The 18,905-nt window shown below is 43.9% G+C and overlaps 1 protein-coding gene across 2 annotated transcripts in view; it reads left to right on the forward strand.

Annotated features, from left to right (window-relative positions):
* The window catches only part of EIF3M (eukaryotic translation initiation factor 3 subunit M), a 206,788-nt gene that overhangs the window by 16,725 nt on the left and 171,158 nt on the right, over window positions 1-18,905 (forward strand). For both annotated transcript variants that reach the window (XM_086955849.1, XM_086955850.1), the window contains exons 2-3: window positions 8,830-8,962; window positions 16,042-16,180. In XM_086955849.1, coding sequence (XP_086811975.1) covers window positions 8,830-8,962; window positions 16,042-16,180 — 272 coding nt within the window. The remainder of the gene's footprint in view (window positions 1-8,829; window positions 8,963-16,041; window positions 16,181-18,905) is intronic.

The following is an 18,905-nucleotide window of genomic DNA, read 5'->3' on the forward strand; positions in this document are numbered from 1 at the left end:
GGGAGAAAAACGATATAAGAGCACGATCCAATCCAAAACAAACAACGTTGCCACAGTAGTCTCACACAGAATGTATCACTGCGTGAGACTACATCCTATCAGTCATACAGTGTAATCACACTAAATGGAAAACTAGTGATAGATAACTGAAGCAAAATTGGAAATAACTGAAGCAAAATTGGAAAGGTGTTGTGAATCTTTCCACAGCAAGCAGTACCTTTGGCATTAGAGTTTCTCGTGTGGGCCTTCTGCTTGCTACCAGTGTGAAGATATCCAGACAATAAAGAAAACTCAAGAGAATCCAGTTGTAGTTTATCCAAGATATAAGAGTTTATTCCACAGAGAAGCCCTAGCCACCTTCACAAAGGCTATCTTCTCACAACTGCTAAACCTTCTTCTTCCATTCAATCCCACACATTCGAGGATAGAATGAAGAGGATGAGAGATGTAATGCAGTTCTATAGTATGCTCTGCATGAAGATACCACAGCATTGAGATGTTAGCAGGTAGAGGACATGTTGTGTTTCATGAACCATTGCTTACCCCTGCTATTTAGGCTGTGCGTAACAATATATCTTGGGGAGCCATACGGATTGTGATTAAGAAAACAACGTTAAAACATGAATAGTTTAGTAACGCATCAGTCAAATTCATCATGTAACACATTTAAATTGTTTTAACAAATACCTATTTCAAATATCAGCACCTGTATTGCTGGTAACACGTCTTGCAAACTTGTATGTAGTGCTTTCTGACAAAAAATCCATTTACAGTCACAACAAGCCGTACAGAAATTAGGATTATATTTGGCAATGATACATAAATGTCTTTCTGTGCCTTTGGAAAGGACTCTGAGCTTTTAGATTTCTTTACATGACAGTGTTTGTCATTCTTACTGATAAGTCAGAAAGTTTAACTCTGGAATACAGGAACGATGTGGGAGCTTCTGTGAACACTGGAAGGATTATCACACTTGAATGTACATCATTTAAAGATAAGGGGGGCATTACTTGTTTTGCCTCCTAGTGCCACACCTAGCGTAGTAAGCTGTGGGTAGGCAAATAGCGCAGTGTGACCGGTCATGATGAATGCCCATGACTCGAGCAGGGCACTTGATTGGGCAGAAACTTGTAGACCGTACCATAGGGGTTGATAATATAACCTGTGTTGGGGTTTGAATTTTTAATCATTCGGGATGCTTCATACATGCACTTGTCCCTTTGGTGTCATGCAGGGAGGTGACAGATTATGGCAGTGTTCTCATTATATTAGATCTTTGATTATAGACTCTCTCATTATGCCTAATCTGATCTAATAGCAGGGTGTGGATTCCCGCAATGACATCATTGTGCCACCTTTCTGCAAACCTACGTATTGGTGCTGGAAGTAGAGAGAAGTGATAATTTCACAGTTGGAATACCCTATTGAGTCTGTGCACGCCTACAAACCTGCATGCTTCTGAGTTTCACCAACATTTCTCAAATCTCTCACACTGGGAAAGGGCACACATTTAGTCCTTATAAGGGCAGAAGTAAAACTTTGTCGACAGTGGGAAAAGAAAGGGTTGAAGGGAAAGTGAACTTTCAAACTCTCACAGATTTTCACATGAACAAACCTACACATGCATATTTGCTCATGCTAAAATGCAGTTCCCAAACGTTTTCTATGAGTACGTTTTCCAGGCCTACTTCTGTCAATTCTTGCGAATTCATGAAAGTTGTAAATCTGCACATATAACCTATACAAGGACGTATACCACTGGTGCAATTTTGTGACTTTCTTTTAAAATTAACCCCTAATTATGCATGGCATTAGTCAAGACTTTTTGTTTAGGTCTCGCCTGTCGATGCGCATGCGCATCGAGCAAGCGAGACTATAGGGGCTTATCCACTCTTTATCCACTGCAAGGAATCGTGGCGATTCCTTGCAGTGCCCGTGACTTTTAAGCTCAATGCGCATGCGCATTGAGCTTAAAAGCGCGTGCACGTCCGTCTTGTTTTACCCGCTCCGCCCCCTCCCCTTCCCGCCGTGTCGCATTTCTCCTCCCCCCTCCCCTCTCTTCCCTCCGTCTTGTTGCCTATGGGCGGCTGTGCTGGCAAGCAGCGCTGCTTCCTCTCCTCTTTCTGTTGCAGCTGCTGGCGATGGGGGGAAATGAAAATGAAATTGACTTTTCCGAGAAAAGAATGAGGCGGTCTGACTTCACCAATGAGAGCTCAGTGCTGACTTCCGCACTCCTTCCTCGTTAACTGCCGCTCTCCTTCCTCACCCCTGGCAGTGTAGAAACTGAGAGGAGACTACAGGCTCTGGCAGGCTGAGCAGGGGTCGAATAAAGATAGAACGAGCACGCTCCCTCCTCGACTGGTTGAGCCAGTCCTTCTCGTATCCATGCCCCTCCAGCAGGTCTCCCTTCCCCCACAGCTCCCTCTGCAAACATGAAACAAACAGCAGGGAGGGGAGGCGTTTCCAGGGCCAGCTCACTCTCGCTCTCTTCGTCTTGTTTTGCTTTCGATCTAGACCCGTCTCCAGCAACAGCCTCTGCTGCCTTAACTTTTAGTTTTGATACTGCGGATAATTACCCAGGGTCCTTCTAACTTCCATTTTCAAACGCCTTGACAACAGTGAAACAATGTGGGATTTCGTTGTTTTCATCCAGCCAGAAATTAAAAAAGGTAACCTTTTTTTTCTTAAAAGCAGTACGGTTTTGCTTCGTCCCTCAATCAGGAAGTAGCTGTTGGCTCGTTGACAGGGAGAAAAAAATCGTATATTTGTCAGCTCAAGTTTGGATCAAGCGAATTTGGGTTTCGTTTATGAGGTGAAGTTTGATTTCACTTTTGGATTTAAAATGATGTCACGGCATTGAATGTGAGTGTGCGTTTGGAAAGCTGTTTGTTTACCTGTCATTCTATTTCGCCAGGTTCGCCCAACAGCCCTGAGACGTGTTTGAGCGCATGGATGTTTATAAACCTCATCCTCACCCTCACTCACCCTCAACCCCTCACCCACCCTCACCCTCAACCCCTCACCCACCCTCACCCTCAACCCCTCACCCTCAACCCCTCACCCTCACTCACCCTCACCCTCACTCACCCTCAACCCCTCACCCTCACTCACCCTCAACCTCAACCCCTCACCCTCACTCACCCTCACTCACCCTCACTCATCCTCACCCTCACTCATCCTCACTCACCCTCACCCACCCTCAACCCCTCACCCTCACTCACTCTCACCCACCCTCAACCCCTCACCCTCACTCACCCCCTCACCCTCACTCACCCTCAACCCCTCACCCTCACTCACCCTCACCCTCACTCACCCTCAACCCCTCACCCTCACTCACCCTCAACCCCTCACCCTCACTCACCCTCACCCTCACTCACCCTCAACCCCTCACCCTCAACCCCTCACCCTCACTCACCCTCACCCACCCTCACCCTCACTCCCTCACCCTCACTCACCCTCAGCCCCTCACCCTCACCCACCCTCACCCTCACTCATCCTCACCCACCCTCAACCCCTCACCCTCACTCACCCTCAACCCCTCACCCTCACTCACCCTCACCCTCAACCCCTCACCCTCAACCCCTCACCCTCACTCACTCTCACTCACCCTCAACACCTCATCCTCACCCTCACTCACCCTCAACACCTCACCCTCACTCACCCTCAACCCCTCACCCTCACTCACCCTCAACCCCTCACCCCCTCACCCTCAACCCCTCACCCCCTCACCCACCCTCACTCACCCTCAACCCCTCACCCTCACTCACCCTCAACCCCTCACCCTCACTCACCCTCAACCCTTCACCCTCACTCTCCCTCAACCCCTCACCCCCTCACCCTCACCCTCACTCACCCTCACTCACCCTCACTCACCCTCACTCACCCTCACTCACCCTCACTCACCCTCACTCACCCTCACTCACCCTCACTCACCCTCACTCACCCTCAACCCCTCACCCTCACTCACCCTCACTCACCCTCAACCCCTCACTCACCCTCAACCCCTCACTCACCCTCAACCCCTCACTCACCCTCAACCCCTCACTCACCCTCAACCCCTCACTCACCCTCAACCCCTCACTCACCCTCAACCCCTCACTCACCCTCAACCCCTCACTCACCCTCAACCCCTCACTCACCCTCAACCCCTCACTCACCCTCAACCCCTCACTCACCCTCACCCACCCTCACTCACCCTCAACCCCTCACTCACCCTCACCCACCCTCACCCTCACTCACCCTCACTCAGCGCAACCACAGCATCTTCACTAAATATATTTAATAAACTTTAAGCTATTGGCAATATAAAATAAAATCCATTTTATTTACGTATTAATTATTGTTTTTTAAAGCCATTGATTTTTTTTTATATCAATACATATAAGTCACATATAAGTCCCGTTAATACAAAACATGTTGCTTTACAAATGCTAGAGGTGTCACATTTAGAAAAAGTATAACTATTGGCTTTGTAAAGAAGAAAGCTATTAATTTAGCTATTTAGAAAAAACAACACATAAATAAAAAACAAAAAAATAATTAACACCTATAGCTCAAACTTTCCTACTGCGAGACCTATTGCATTTCCAATGCTTGTTTTGTTAAAATTGTGTGTTGATATATGTAAATTCATAATTTGCTTATTTCACCGTGTGTGACAGCATTCTGCTTTTTCATAAGTAGTACATCGGCACACAAAGTAGTTTCTTCAGTGCCAGGGACTGCTATGGCAATGTGTGCTTTCTGAGCCCAAAAAGATTTTTGCTTCTAGCTAATGTTTGTTTTTGTCACATTAGTGAGGGCCCAGGAGCTCACACAACAATAAAGTTTTCCAAAAACCATGTCAAAACAAGAAACGCAATGACCAAACCAAAATGCTGGCAACTGACACCAGAGCTATTATCTTTGCCAGTGCTTGTTTATCTTCGTGTTTCCTAAAATGTTGCAGAAACTGGGTTTACACTATTTACCATTATTAATAATTTTGGGAAATATTCACATGTATCAAACGTAGTCAAAAATGACTACTCACAGAAATGGTATCTAAAAGTGTGCAGTTTAGCAAAAGTTTTTGTCTAGTTGATGTTTTTTTATGTACCCTCCTCCAATTGCTATGTTTTGCACATTTTTATACTGGAACCACTATCAGTAGTGCAACCCGAGCTGACTGTATTTTCTTAGAAGGCTCACCCTATTAATAAAAACTTTACATTAATGAACCATAAATACACGTTAGAACAGCATGAACATATGGATACAAACTATACCTTACCTGCAGATAATGTTCTTTCACAGATCCATAATGTGCTAATGTGAACTGGCAGCCAAAGGATTTGTGCTGCTAGGGATTTGTCCTACTTGTCGAAAGGAAAAAATAAACATGAAAATATTTTGTCCTAGATTCCAAACAATATGTAAGGTGTGTTGTGAGATTGGAATTAAACATTCCTGATCCATGTGAAAGGTAGGTAAGCATAACATTCTAAGAAAACTGACACCATTCCATACATGCTTTTCAACAAGGTTCCATTGAGAAGCTCAGCAGCAGAAACTTTTGACTATAGTTACACATTCATAGAGTTCATATATAAACTCTGTTTGCAAGTCTGAGCTATTGAACTAGGCACACTTATACCATATCCTCTTCAATAGGGGGTCTGGCCATGTACCAAGCAGATGGTCATGGTGAGGAGAAACACAATGATAATGTGTGCTCAGAGTGTGGGTGATGGTTTTCATCCCTTTTTGAACAAAACCTGATATATGTGTGTATGAAAAAGATTGAATAGATAAAAGACAGCAGGTCTTACTGATCCGAATAAAGCAGGAAAAGCTATATTTTGTGTTAAAGTTCTTGGTATTTTCTTTTGCATGTAAAGAACAAATTCGTTTGTTAGAATTGGTTAGTCCTTGAATTCAGTGTGCTGTGCCACAGGACATCAACGCAAATTTGAATCCTGAGGAAATCCAGTCTTTGCGTTGGATAATCAGGATTATTGACCCTCATCACTAGAATAGACCGACTCCAGAGTAGACACTAAAAGTAACCACATTAGTCTGTCTTGGTTTCAAATTTGCTGTGCCTGAGACGGGGCATGCTTGCAGAGGGCTTTTGTTATCTAAAAAAACATTGAAAAGGGCTTCAAGCCCACTTATTACTTATCATTGGTTGGCTTCATAGTCTCTCTCATTCCTTTCTTTCCATTGGTCAGCGGCAGCTGGTTACATTTTGCTGATCTCACTCCAGATGGCTTTGGAGGATTTGGGTTTCACCTTCTTTAGATTTAAAACACACATGCAGGTACTCGTAATGTTCAGCAATGCAAAAGTCCTAGGCTGTTCGATGTAACAATCTACAACACGTAAGCCAGCTACACTGGCTGCCCTTCAACAAACCTTTTCTGTCTCAATTTTGTGAAGTAGCGAGTGGCCCACTTCAGCAGCCAGAAGCAGCATGAGTACAGCAGTAGCAGGCTGGGGAATTGATGGAGCACCATAATTGAAAATTAGTCCTTTAACAGCTACTTACTGATGCATAACAACTGGCTATGTTTTTAATGCAAATAAACACATCTTTACTTTGTTATGCCCTAATGTAGGTGGGAGCCCTAGAGACATATGGGTGATTCCTGCACCAACCTTGAAGGCATCTCGGAGCAAGCAGATCCTAATAACATGCAGTTGTTGCCAAGGGATCAGTTAAATAATCTTTGTTATTGGTCATCGCCCATCTTGTATACCCAAGTTGGAGATCAGTGTTCTATTATTCTGTTTGTGTTTTGTATAACGCTGCAGTTGTTTTTAAGGTTAGGAAATTACCTGACTTTGTCAGAGTACAAAGGCCCAAAATGTTACCACAAATGAATGTGCCAGTGTGGTCATCCATCTCTCTGTCTGTTCGTCTGAATCACTTCTGCTTTATTTCAAATCTAAGCTTTAAAGAGTCCATCACATTCCATGCTATCTTATATGTTACACGCTGCATTCGGAGGAATCAAATATTAGTCTCTATTTGAAGCAGTGACGTAAGAGCCTGTATTTAATTTCTTCAGTAAAAACTAAAATGACATTTCAATAGTCAGAGGAACTACATTGTGGGAGATCATAGATGTTTCATGAGAAGGAGTGACCAGTGTATTTGTTGTTTGTCTGTGTGAAACAAAAAAAGCTGTCATCTGTAGATGACCAAGAAAATACTTTTTCGTTTAAAAATATGAATGAGGGTGCTTCAGATAATTGTGGGAAAATGGCATGGAGTTTTGGTCCTTTGCTGGAGCAGCTGCGATTGCCAATGTAGTCAGTGTAATTATAACTGCTCAGGATCTTAAACCGTGGTCAGAAGAGATGGCCAGTATTGGAATCAACATCTCCTTATTCAGCCAACCGTTTAGTTGCAATTCCACAATGTATTTACAATCCTTCAGTAATAATTGATAAACTAGAAATGTACAGGACACCGAATTTAGGATGGACAATGCTGAGCATAGCCCTGCCCTCAAATTCTAAGTACAGTTCGTTTTTTGTTTTTTTAAATATTGGAGATAACCATTTTGGATGTTTGAAGTGTTTGTTAAAGACACTGGTTAACAGTGCAGTAATGCATTGGAAATTACCTGTGCAACGTGTGTACGTGTGTGTGTGTGTGTGTATATCTATATATATATATATATCTATATATATATATATATATATATAATATCCCTATCCAGCCAAACAAAGTCGCTTGGGATCCCTGCCGCTTCCAATGGCGGGCCTCGGACGGGATAGCGAATCCCTACACCTCCAACCATACACTTTCTTCCGTTCAAGAAAAGATGTCCGGGCCACTTCCAAGTTGCATAAGCGTGTTTTTATTTCTAAAAGGCTTTTCTCTGATTGCACTGAGCAGAGCGCCTCACGCGGCTTAGTTTGTACTTCTTTTTGCATTTTTTTGAAAATTCCACTCGGAATGCTTTATTGTTCCATCTTTCCAGATGCACACCCCGGAGGTACTCGTAATACCGGGTTGTCTTATTAATGAAATGCTTTCATGTCTATTTCATTTGTAGCGCCTTTCTATTTAAGGCCATTTAAATGCAATGTATTACACATTTTATGTTCTTTTCATTATGCCAAATATTGTGAAAAAAGTGAACTCAGCCCACGGCAACATCAGCTAGTCTGTTGTTTATTACTATTGGTATGACGTGAATACCAGGTGACAATGTATTTATTGCACGTAACTCAGTTGACTCGTTCTCGTGAGAAAGCAGGTTTACCTGCGAAACGCGTCGAGAAAAGCCTTTTTGAAATAAAAACACGCTTATGCAACTTGGAAGTGGCCCGGACATCTTTTCTTGAACGAGAGAAAGTGTATGGTTGGGGAAATATATATATTTAATCTGTAGTTATATTTTTATACTTGCTTGGAATTCTGTTAATGTTTCTAGAGTATGTTTTAATTGGATAGATATTTTATTGGGCCATCTGCAATTCTTAAGGTCAGCTGCTTTGAAATGTGACGCCTTATCTACCTTATCACACGGATTTTGCTTTACTCCTCTTTTTAATGCATTTATTTCCAATCCGCTCGCATTTGTTGATGAATATGTAATTTAATTTAACTGTAACCCAACCATGATACGCATAAAGAATTTACAAGAAGAGGCAAAGTCTAACACTTAACGTTTGAGCCATTGAAATGTTCCCTATGGCCACTAGCAGGTAAAATCCATCCTTATTGGTGTCCATTCATAGTATAATTTCTCTAAAGGTTTTTCAATATTTGGTATTTTCATGAAATGTAGTTAACATTTAGGCAGCATTTAAAATGTTACGTTTTTCTCCCAGGCTGCTGAACTCCGGGCGTATCTAAAATCAAAAGGCGCAGAGATCTCTGAAGAAAATTCTGAAGGAGGACTCCATATTGATTTGGCTCAGATTATTGAGGCTTGTGACTTTTGTCTGAGGGAGGATGATAAAGGTTTGTGTGATGTTTAAACCTTTTAATTGCTTTTCATTTTACACCAACCAAACTTTAAAAGTTCAAACTATGAAGAGTTCATCCATGAGGGGGAGGGGCCAAACCCATAGCGATATTGTTAAGCTAGCATTGAGCAACATATGGGGTCCACCTGGGCTTTGGGAAGCTCTATTAATTCATCTGGAGTTGAAAAAAGGCTGCCCAGGTGTGATGAGGCTATTGACTTTTTGGGGCACTGCTAAGCCAGCCAATAAGCAACATATTGATTTGTCTAGAAGACTTATTTGGTCAACAATTGGTAGCGCTATTAGGTCATCAGAAATAGTATGTGGGAAACCATCCAGAAATGATAATAGTTCAGCTGCAGTTGTACTGTTAGGCTATCAGAATACCATATGAATAAAATCCAGGAGCAACAGAGGTCCAAACATTGGAGGCCATCAGTGAATACTACTTGGAGTCCGCCTCCGGTATGACAGAGCTCAGTCACAGGCCTTGCTTTTTGTAAACAGAAATCGTGATAGTCCTGCCAGGAGTGATGTTAGCCCAGCACATAGGCACTCTTGAGCCACTCAGCGGGTATTTTTATTCTATTCTGCGTTTCATTATTTGCAGTTCAGAAAATAGGCTGTTTTGTGTTCTAAGGTGTGAGAAAAAGGAATTAAAAGGTTAAAAAAGAGCCTTCACATGTCTTTCCATTAGTGTAATCTATATACAGACTAACCTTTGTGAGATACATTGCTTGAGTAGGAGTTTATGTAACGTACAGCAAGAAATGCTACAAACTATGACAATTGGTCGTTTTTGTTGTTGTAAAGAGTCTTATTAAATAAACACCCTCGCTCAGCTTATGGCCTTCCAGTGCCCACGTTCTCCAGGTTCTGAGATACAAGAAGCAACTTATCTGAGGTCACAGTTCTCATTCCAACCCCCCATGCTGTGGAACTCCCTTCCTGATTTTTTTGAGGCAAGAAGGCAGCTAACTGACTTTCAGGAAAATGCTTAAAACGTCGCTGGTTATACTGGCCTACATGTGGTAGCTCAACTTTAGTGAGTTTTCTAGATAGGTCTTCAAGCTAGCTTTGGTTCACAGGATCTTTTTGTGCCCTTCTCTTACAGCGCCGAGAAACCACTATTGAACGTGTGCTTTACCAAGTACAATTAACTTAACATTAACAAAAACCTACAAACTATACCCCATAAAGGCCGATCCTGCTTATAAATTGCACAGCAGGGTTCCCCTCTAAATTAGGATAAATTGCCTTCGAAAGTCTATCTGAATCTTTACTGCTGCTTACGAGCTGAGCTAGAGGGTTAAATCTCCAAAGATTAATTCTGATCCCAGTTGGGTCTTGAAATACTAATGGTCTGCGGTTTTGGTAATTCAAGCAGTAACTGCAGCAACTTTGCAGAATCCTTCCAAACTGTAGGCAGAAAGCTGGAACTCCCTAGTAAAGCAGATGTTTGGGTGATTCCGCTGTAGTGTTCAGCGCAGTATTATTGGTGTCATGCCCGGTAGGTCCCCTTGTCCCCAAAGGGAAAATATGCCCTTTTGGGGTTGGGAGAAACTGATTAGGGTCTCATCTTCTGGTCAGTGAGGTGAGAGAAGGGGAGTGTTACAGGCTAGACGAGTCTGTTGGAGTATATCTGCAGGTGATAAGGCGGAGCCCTGCTCTTGTACCCCAAAATCAGTACTTAGACACCATGTATGATAACTAAATCATAATTATGTAGAATGTGTCCACAGATAATGTGTCCCAGGATGATCACAATTATTACAAATACCTCTGCAAATAATTTACCTATCAGGTGAATGAATGTTAGGTAAACCCCAATATTTCATCACTCATCCCACTAGAATACTCCCTTCCTAATATGTCTTGATGTTATCCATTTAAAGTGTGTGGCTTCATTAGTTTACTAAGTCTTAATTATGACAAACCATCTAAAGTTTCCTCGCATACCCTAATAATGTATTTGAGTCAGCAGTTAGGTTGTAGACTGTCAGCAACTTCTCTCAACGACTGGTCAATGTGCCGTAACTCTACAGCTGTATTGGCATCATATAGTTTTTAAGTTTTGCCTGCACAGCGCTTGCAAAATCTTTTATTTAATATATCTGAAAAGGGGGCTCTTAACAGCTCCTATCGTAGAACTTTTTTTTGTTATCTTCCTGTGAATGTACGCATTTACGATTCTTCCACTAAAGCAGTTAACACTGTTTAAGCCCCATTCAATGTCAAGATAAGAACGCTTCCCACAGAAAATGCAGACCCGCTTTTAATAGTATGCTGGAATGCTTGCTTTTTATTATTTGTGTAAAGCAGATGCTTTAGCCTTAAAACGTTTCTGACATTTCCTATTGATGCCTCAGTACCTTTCTTTGCACGTTGTAGGCCTTATCGAAGTGATTTTTTTTCAACGTAATCTATTTGGTCATTATGATCAAATTTACAATGTAGGAATAAACTTTGCACATTAAAAATAGTTAATTACACAAGAGCTAAGCTATATTTGCTACTAAACAGGTAGCTTTAAGTGCAGTTACTTTGCAGACAACAGGGTCATGATTTGAATGGTGAAGCAGGTGCTGTAGCATCGGGCTCAAAAGTTGTCAGAACTTCTCTAAACACCTAATATTGCTATTGTTTACAATTAAACTGGCAGTCATGAGTGCAGTTACTTTGCAGGCAACAGGGTCATTATTTGAATGGTGCAGCAGGTGCAGTGGCATCGGACCCAAAAGCTCTAGGGATCCCACTAAACGCAGATTATTGCTACAGTTTGCTCTTCAACAAGACCGTCACAGTACATTTATCTAGCAGGCAATAGGTTCATGATTTGAATGGTGGAACAGGTGCAGTAACACCAGGACGAAAAGCTTTAGGCACCCCATGTGAGAAGCTGGCCTGGTATATGATGTCCACTAATGTAAGTGGGCACCTTGTACCAGCCCAGACAACCCTTATGGTGATTTGAGGTCTCATACAACCTTAGAAAGCTATCCAAGTGGTAGCTGTGGAGAGCAGCCTTCAGGCTTAGTCTTGAAGGAGTGTAAAGCAGCCTGTTTGACCAGAATGCAATATTACAGTATAGATTAAAGGAAAAGGAATCACACAAGTTATGTATAAAAATGTTTTTTATTATAGAACACTCTCTAGTACGTTACAGTATCTCCTACACGTAGATAGGCACAAATCACTCAATACTTAAGTAAGGAAATCTCAGTGAATAGCACTAATACACAGTGGACCCCAGGGGGGACCAAGCCATATACTAAAAGTAGTATAGGAACCACGACTCGAGTTAGGATGATGTCCAGAGGGCGTAGAATTGCTGGGAACCCACAGAACCACCCAAGGTAAGTAGATAAGAGACCCCACGGAGTGCGTGGGCAGTGTGAGAACACTACTGTGTGCTCCGTACAAGTCTATGTGCAAGTCACTGTTGGATGTTTAAGGATTAGGGGCCCTTCCCAGTGGACCCTGAAGAAACTCAGTTGAAGACAGAAGGTTGGAGAGCCACCCCACCCATCGATATCGTGGTACCCAAGTTACCTATCCCAGGGAAGTTGGGTACATAGGTGTGAAGTGGCGTCGGAAACCACAGTCTAACCCAGTGGAGGAATTAGAAAAGTGCCCCTGCTCGAAGAGGAGAAAGTGTCCAGAGGAATCCAAATATGAATTCTGGAAGAGGAGTACCTGAAAGCAGAGGGGAGAGTATCGATGTCACTCGGGAGTGACAAGGAGAATTGGAGGACGGATGCCTTCCGATATCGGGTGTTTCAGGAAGGATGACAGTGACCTTGACTCTGCAGTCGCGAGAACCAGGTGACGCTGAAGATGAACATCACCCCGCCGCAAGCTGTCCCATGAAGGATGTATAGTACTGAGGGGTCAGTGTCTGGCAGGAGCACAAACAAGCCTTGACAAATGCACCAACACAGGAAATCAAGAAGGAGCATGTTTGGGACCAGCACAAACCAGAAGACTCCAAACAAGCAGGGGAGTAGGGGCAGGCCCGAGCAATCAGAAGAGCCCAAGGAAAACGAAGATGACTCAATTGGACCCACAGGACGGAGGTACAGGGATTTGCGATTGGACCTCGAGCAGCTCACCAAAAGGAGCAGGCCACTGTCCCCCCCGAAGCGATGTGGCTGAAGCTCTTGGTGGAGAAGTTGCCGGAGGTTGGGGCTACTTGAAGCCCAATGCACTTGTCGCAGGGTTGCCAACAAGCACATGCACTTTTAAAAGTATGCAGTGCATAGGGGTTTGGTTAATGCAGCCCCCTTGAGGGATTCTGACCCCAGACTAGGTGAGAGGGCAGCTCAGGCCTCGAGAGGTATAGATAACCACCACCTGTGTCTTTGATGCACCACACGTTTTGCATAGATCCTGTACGGTGCACCGGCACAGACGAGGTGGCAGACTGAAAGGGTAGACAAAGTCCGGCCCAAACGAAGTCCAGTGAAGTTCAGAGTGCAGTGATTTTAGTTCTTAATCTTTTCCACAACGAATCTTGGGACCTACACCCAGGTAAGCCCTTTAGTACCCTAAGGAGAGGCTTGGGAAGGTTCAGGGGACCTTCCCAAGGGAGGGTCTGGACAGGGGGGAGGATACTCCCATGTCGTGCCAGAGGAGGAGCCAACGGCTCTCAGGGCTGGTTTGCACTAGACTATGTACAGGGACACCAAATGTGCCCTTCATGCAGACTTTCAGGTGCTGACAAGCGCACCCACCCAGCCCTAATACACTAAATCCTGTCTGGGAGGTGGTCACACCTCCCCGTGACAGGATGCCTGTTCTGCCTTCCCCTGCTCGAGCTTGCCTCAGCAGCAGGAGGGCAGAAATGTGCCTCTGGTCAGCAACAACCATTTTGAGCTGGGTTGTGGGAGCAAAGCTCATGGTGTTATGCTCTGGTCAAAGGGGGATCCGAATCGGCATCCAAAGTGCACCCGCAGGGGCGACTGGGTGCAGGGGTGCTGGTTTTGCATCAGGTGCCCTGTTGATTTCAATGGGAATTCTCTGGTTTCAAGACTGCAGGCTTGGGATAAAGATCTTGTAGAGGAAACCACCGGTTGGAGAGGTCAGTTGGGATGCCCGGGGAAGCTGGGACACCGTCGGTTGGGCCACCCAAGGCCGTGGGGCTTCGGGTGCAGGAGTGTCTTTAGGCGTCAGGTTTCTCTTACTAGCTCTGGTTGGGGGAAGGGGACGGGGGGTAAAGTCACCAGAAAGAGCTGCAGGCTTTGCTGGGAGATCTGGGGTTAGAATCGCCGGGGAGACGACCTCGTGGTGTGGGGCCACTCGAACTTGGGCCGTGGGCGACGGGTGCAGAGTGGTGCAGACTCGAGAATTTGGCCGGGGCCAGAGTCTGTGGGTGAACATATCCGGTGTTTATAGGAGACAAAGTCTTTTCTTTGGCAGGCAGGGCAGGTCCTCGGGGTTCTTGCGGTTGCTAGCTGCAGGACATTTCAGACTTTCGCTTCTGCAGGTTCGAGGTGGGGACAGGCCGGTAGGACTCTGGCAAAGTCAGTGGGTGTCCTCCACTTCTTAGCTTCAGCATAGCTGTTCAGTCCTTCTTTTCTTCTAGATCGTTTCTTGTCGGAGGAGGCAAGGTTCGGGGGTGCCCCTAAATACTAGGGGAGAGGGTAATAATAAAATGTAATTACCCCCATTGGATGCAACCCTTTCCCAAGGGGTCGCTTCCATTTCAACTAAAAAAAATCCCTGGTGCCTAGTGGGGGCATTCCTGCTGCACGATCGTGACCCCCATGCGCGGTCTTGCAGCAGGAATACACTGCAAAGAGACCTCTGGGGTGAGGAAAAACTCTTTACTCAGCCTCGATGCACGTAGTAGCCTGCCCCCCAGCAGGAAACACCTACCTGCTTCACCCGACGGCTGGAAACAAATAACGCTGACGTCATAGGATTGCCGAGAGGGGGGTCAGGGGTGGAAGCAAAAACTCTTTCGCTGCCATCCCTATTTGGGGGATGTGGATGGGCTGCCCATGGTTGGGAAGGGGAGGGGGGGGAAATCGCCAGCGTTTCCCCCATGGGTGGGAGCAATGACTGAACAATTCCATCATGAGCACACACCCACCGTGGCTCATGGTGGAACCATTCCGTAATGAGCATTGACGGAGTAAAAAAAAATATATATATGAATACAGACCTAAATCTGTCGATCATGGAGTGCACAGAATATTTACATTATTCAACGATTATAGGCGCTTTTGGCAAGTGGTATCAATATAATCGTAAATTCCAATTGTAGTTTCATACATTTGGTACACCAGTCAGCTGGTCAGAGGTAATGGGGCATTTCAAACATACATAAGGCAGCTAATTAACATCTTTCTTTGTATCAAACCCTTGTCTTTCAACTCTCTGCCCTTAACCCCTTCGCTGCGGGGTTATTCCCCCGCTGTGCTGGGAGGGAGGATGGCGCACACAGCACCCCCATCGTCATGAGCTACGGTGCTCATGATGAGCTGAGCTCGTCACAGGTGTATTGACTCCCGTGGAACGCTCAGCACAGCAGGGGAATTCTCCCCGCACCTGAGCGTTCCACGGGCCATGAAGAGCTGAGCTAGTCATGAGCACTGGAGCGCTGTGGCTCATGACTAGCTCAGCTCGTCATGAGCGTCAAAGGTGTTAACCCCTTCGCTGCATTTGTCGGCCCACTACAGCCGCGAGCACTACCTCCGTAGTTCTGTGCATGTCGGTTGGCAGACGTGGCCCTGCCCACTCCGCTAAACCGCCGCAACATGGCAGAATTGCCGCCGCAGATATTCTTATCCCTCCTATGTGCTGCAACCTGTATCAGCATAAGTGTCTAAGTAGCATCGTATTGGACCCCATGTGTCTTTGACTGACCTTTACTTTGATCACATGAGAATTGTTACCTTCGTAGCTGCTTTTGCTGTGGGCGAACCAATGGGATTGCAACTTAAAAATGCTTTGGAAAGACTTTCTCTAAATACAGTGAATCATAATGTTCGTCAAGACAATGGAGCACTTCTCTTGCAGAGCACCTTAATTATAATTGTGTGGTCTTTGTTTTCATCCAATTTCATGTAGATGTTGAAAGTGTAATGAACAGCATTGTTTCTCTGCTTCTCATCCTGGAACCTGATAAGCAAGAAGCTTTGATCGAAAGCCTGTGTGAAAAGTTGGCAAAGTTTCGAGAGGGTGAGCGTCCATCTCTCAGACTGCAAATGTAAGTGATATTTCGTTGAGTGGACTTGCCCACATACCTTCTGACTCTGTTTAACAATCTCATGTACACTCTATATTGAAGCTTGTGTTTGACATGGTAATTGTATCCATAGCTGTCATAATATGCTCGATGTACTTTTTATGTAAGCTACATTTGTTGAATATTTACCATATGTGGTTACTTTGTTCCACTATCCAAACTGTTTAGTTTAAAATTTAGTCACAATAGCTGCTAGTTCCTGAATTCATTTAAGACATTGAAAAATGAGTGAGCAGTTGAAAAGGGGAAGTTAGAGACAAGGTTCAGGATTAGAGCCAGAAAAAGAAATTAAGCATGGGATGTAGAGAGGGTGTTTGAGTAAGGAGTATGCACTGTACTTTCTAACTATCCTAATAAAGTTAGATTCACAATGAATCTGCTTAATTTGAATTAATCAGATATAGTGTTTCGATAAAGTTGGAAAGCAGTGCTTTTCTATTATGAAATCTTAACGGATGCTAATGCACATTGAATATGTCCACATCTGTGTGTGATCCCGAAGTTCTTTTTCAAGAAAAATATGCTGCAATTCTATATGTTTGGTTGTATTTTTTAAGCTTTCTATTCTTAAGAAATCCAGTTAAACCTAAAAATTAGCTGGGATTTACTTTAAAGTGGAGTAATCTTTCAAACCTAATGAAAGGACAAGTGCTGATTGGCAACACAGCTTCCTACCTGAAAATAACGGTGCTGTGCCTTTTTTAGGCTTTGTTCTTGCATGCCTAACCCAAAGGGCACAGTTATGAGGCACATATGTTTGGGTTGTGTTATATTTATATATAGTGTGCACTACCTCTCCCCTTTTTGGGGCTAAGGAAATAGTATAACAGGCCTTAATGAGACAAACAATAGTTACTGGTTAAAAGGCAGGTGTGATGGCTTTTCTGCATCTAGGTCGAATGTGTTCTGCCTGAATTGCAACTTGGAGCAAGTTCCACAGTTCAGCTGCTGCAGAGTGTTTTTGCCCATTTGACATTTTAAAGTAACTGATTGATAGAGCCTAAGTCCTTGTTTGGCTGATAGAGTAGAAATTTGGATGTCAGAAAATATGTAATGGTGTAAAGATTTTATGTGCAATGGTGATGGCTTTAACATGAACTCAGAAGTGAAGAGATAATCAGTGCAAGTTCTTAAGATACATGTATCCGTTCACGTCCTGAGATGCAGAAATTAAATTGCTGTTTTGGTTTTGAACAAGTTGTAGCATGTGGAATTTGTTTTCTGTATCTATTAAATAAATGGTGTTGGTATTGTTCAGTCTAGATTAGAAGAGTGCATTTATTAATAGCATATGCCAGCTGTTATCGATGTACAGCAGCAGTTTCCCAAAGATTTTAAGTTGCCATGACCATATGCTAGAAACGCCTGCTACCTGTACTTCAAGAGAAATTTTGGTGTCTAGACGAGTGCCTAGGTTGTGTACCTTCTTTGTTGGGATGGCATATATTTGTGCCAACATGCCATAAGTATGGAAGAAGAATTTTTCAGAGTGAGTTTTGGTTTGGTTTACCTTTAACAAGACTGTTAAAGTGAGCTATTCAGTCAAAGTCTTTGTTTGTTTAGGATGCACGTTCTCACTTGGATGAACAGGCTAAATATGGAAAGATCTATGATGCTAAGGGTGCTAGCCAAGCTATACAGAAAAACCACTGAGCGCAATACCTTACTCGGATATGAAAGCAATCATCAACAAGCACTACGAGACTCCCTACCATATTCTCAATTCCTAAGGATCAGACTCAATTGCTTTTCCTGAGAAGACTACTTTCGGGAGGCCTTAAATCTTTCAACCAAGTGAAAGGCACCTGGCTACCCAAAATGCCTGGTGCGGAATTCCCAAAAACGTGCCTGGTACTTTCCAAGAGAGATATTGCTTTCCCCAAAATAAAATGTAACACCAACCGCATAGTTTGCGTCACCAGTATCCAATCCCATTCGTAAATCAATCATAAAACACTCCCCTAGAGGTGGAGATATTGCATTGCTCTTGAACAAAGAGGAGCTGAGACTGATTATCTGAACTAACAGCATTAAGAATGGACTTAACAGGAATGAGGATTGGACTACATTGATCTAGACTCCTCCAAACAACTGCGCAGAAAACTGTTTATATTGTCCTTAACAACCACTAAGTCACAAGATGTCTTTGGGGTAAATGGTTGTCACTCACCAGTCACTACGTCTGTAAATGGCCATTATAATATACCTGTATCCTTTTGCATGAGAATTTCAACATCTTGCCCATACTAGTAATACTGGATTTATACAGTATATTTTGTTCCAATTATTTTTTCACTACACCACTGTAGTACTGCTTTCCCACTCTTGGCATTCTAGCCATGCTTAGCCTTGCATTCGTTTTTTCGTCTATGCCTGCTGGCTAGAAACACACCCAATATGGAGGCTCTGACGCTCTCCCATGCTCACGCCGACTGCCTTAAATGCGGTATTTTGCCCTCGCACCCTATCCCCGATATCCATCCCAGGATCCGTCGGTAGATGGGTAAGGCCGCTCACCAATTCACTCACTCCACCTCCAGCACGCCTGCTCCGTACGATCTAAAACACCTTGTTTTCCTTCCTCACACAGTGCATTGTCACTCCGCCTGGAGACTTCATCCAAAATATTCCATCATGTATCTTGTTATAATAAGGTGAGGAGATACGTCTGTTGTTTTCAGCGCAG

This window comes from Lissotriton vulgaris, chromosome 2_1, assembly GCF_964263255.1.
Source record: "Lissotriton vulgaris chromosome 2_1, aLisVul1.2, whole genome shotgun sequence".
Taxonomy (NCBI): Eukaryota; Metazoa; Chordata; class Amphibia; order Caudata; family Salamandridae; genus Lissotriton; species Lissotriton vulgaris.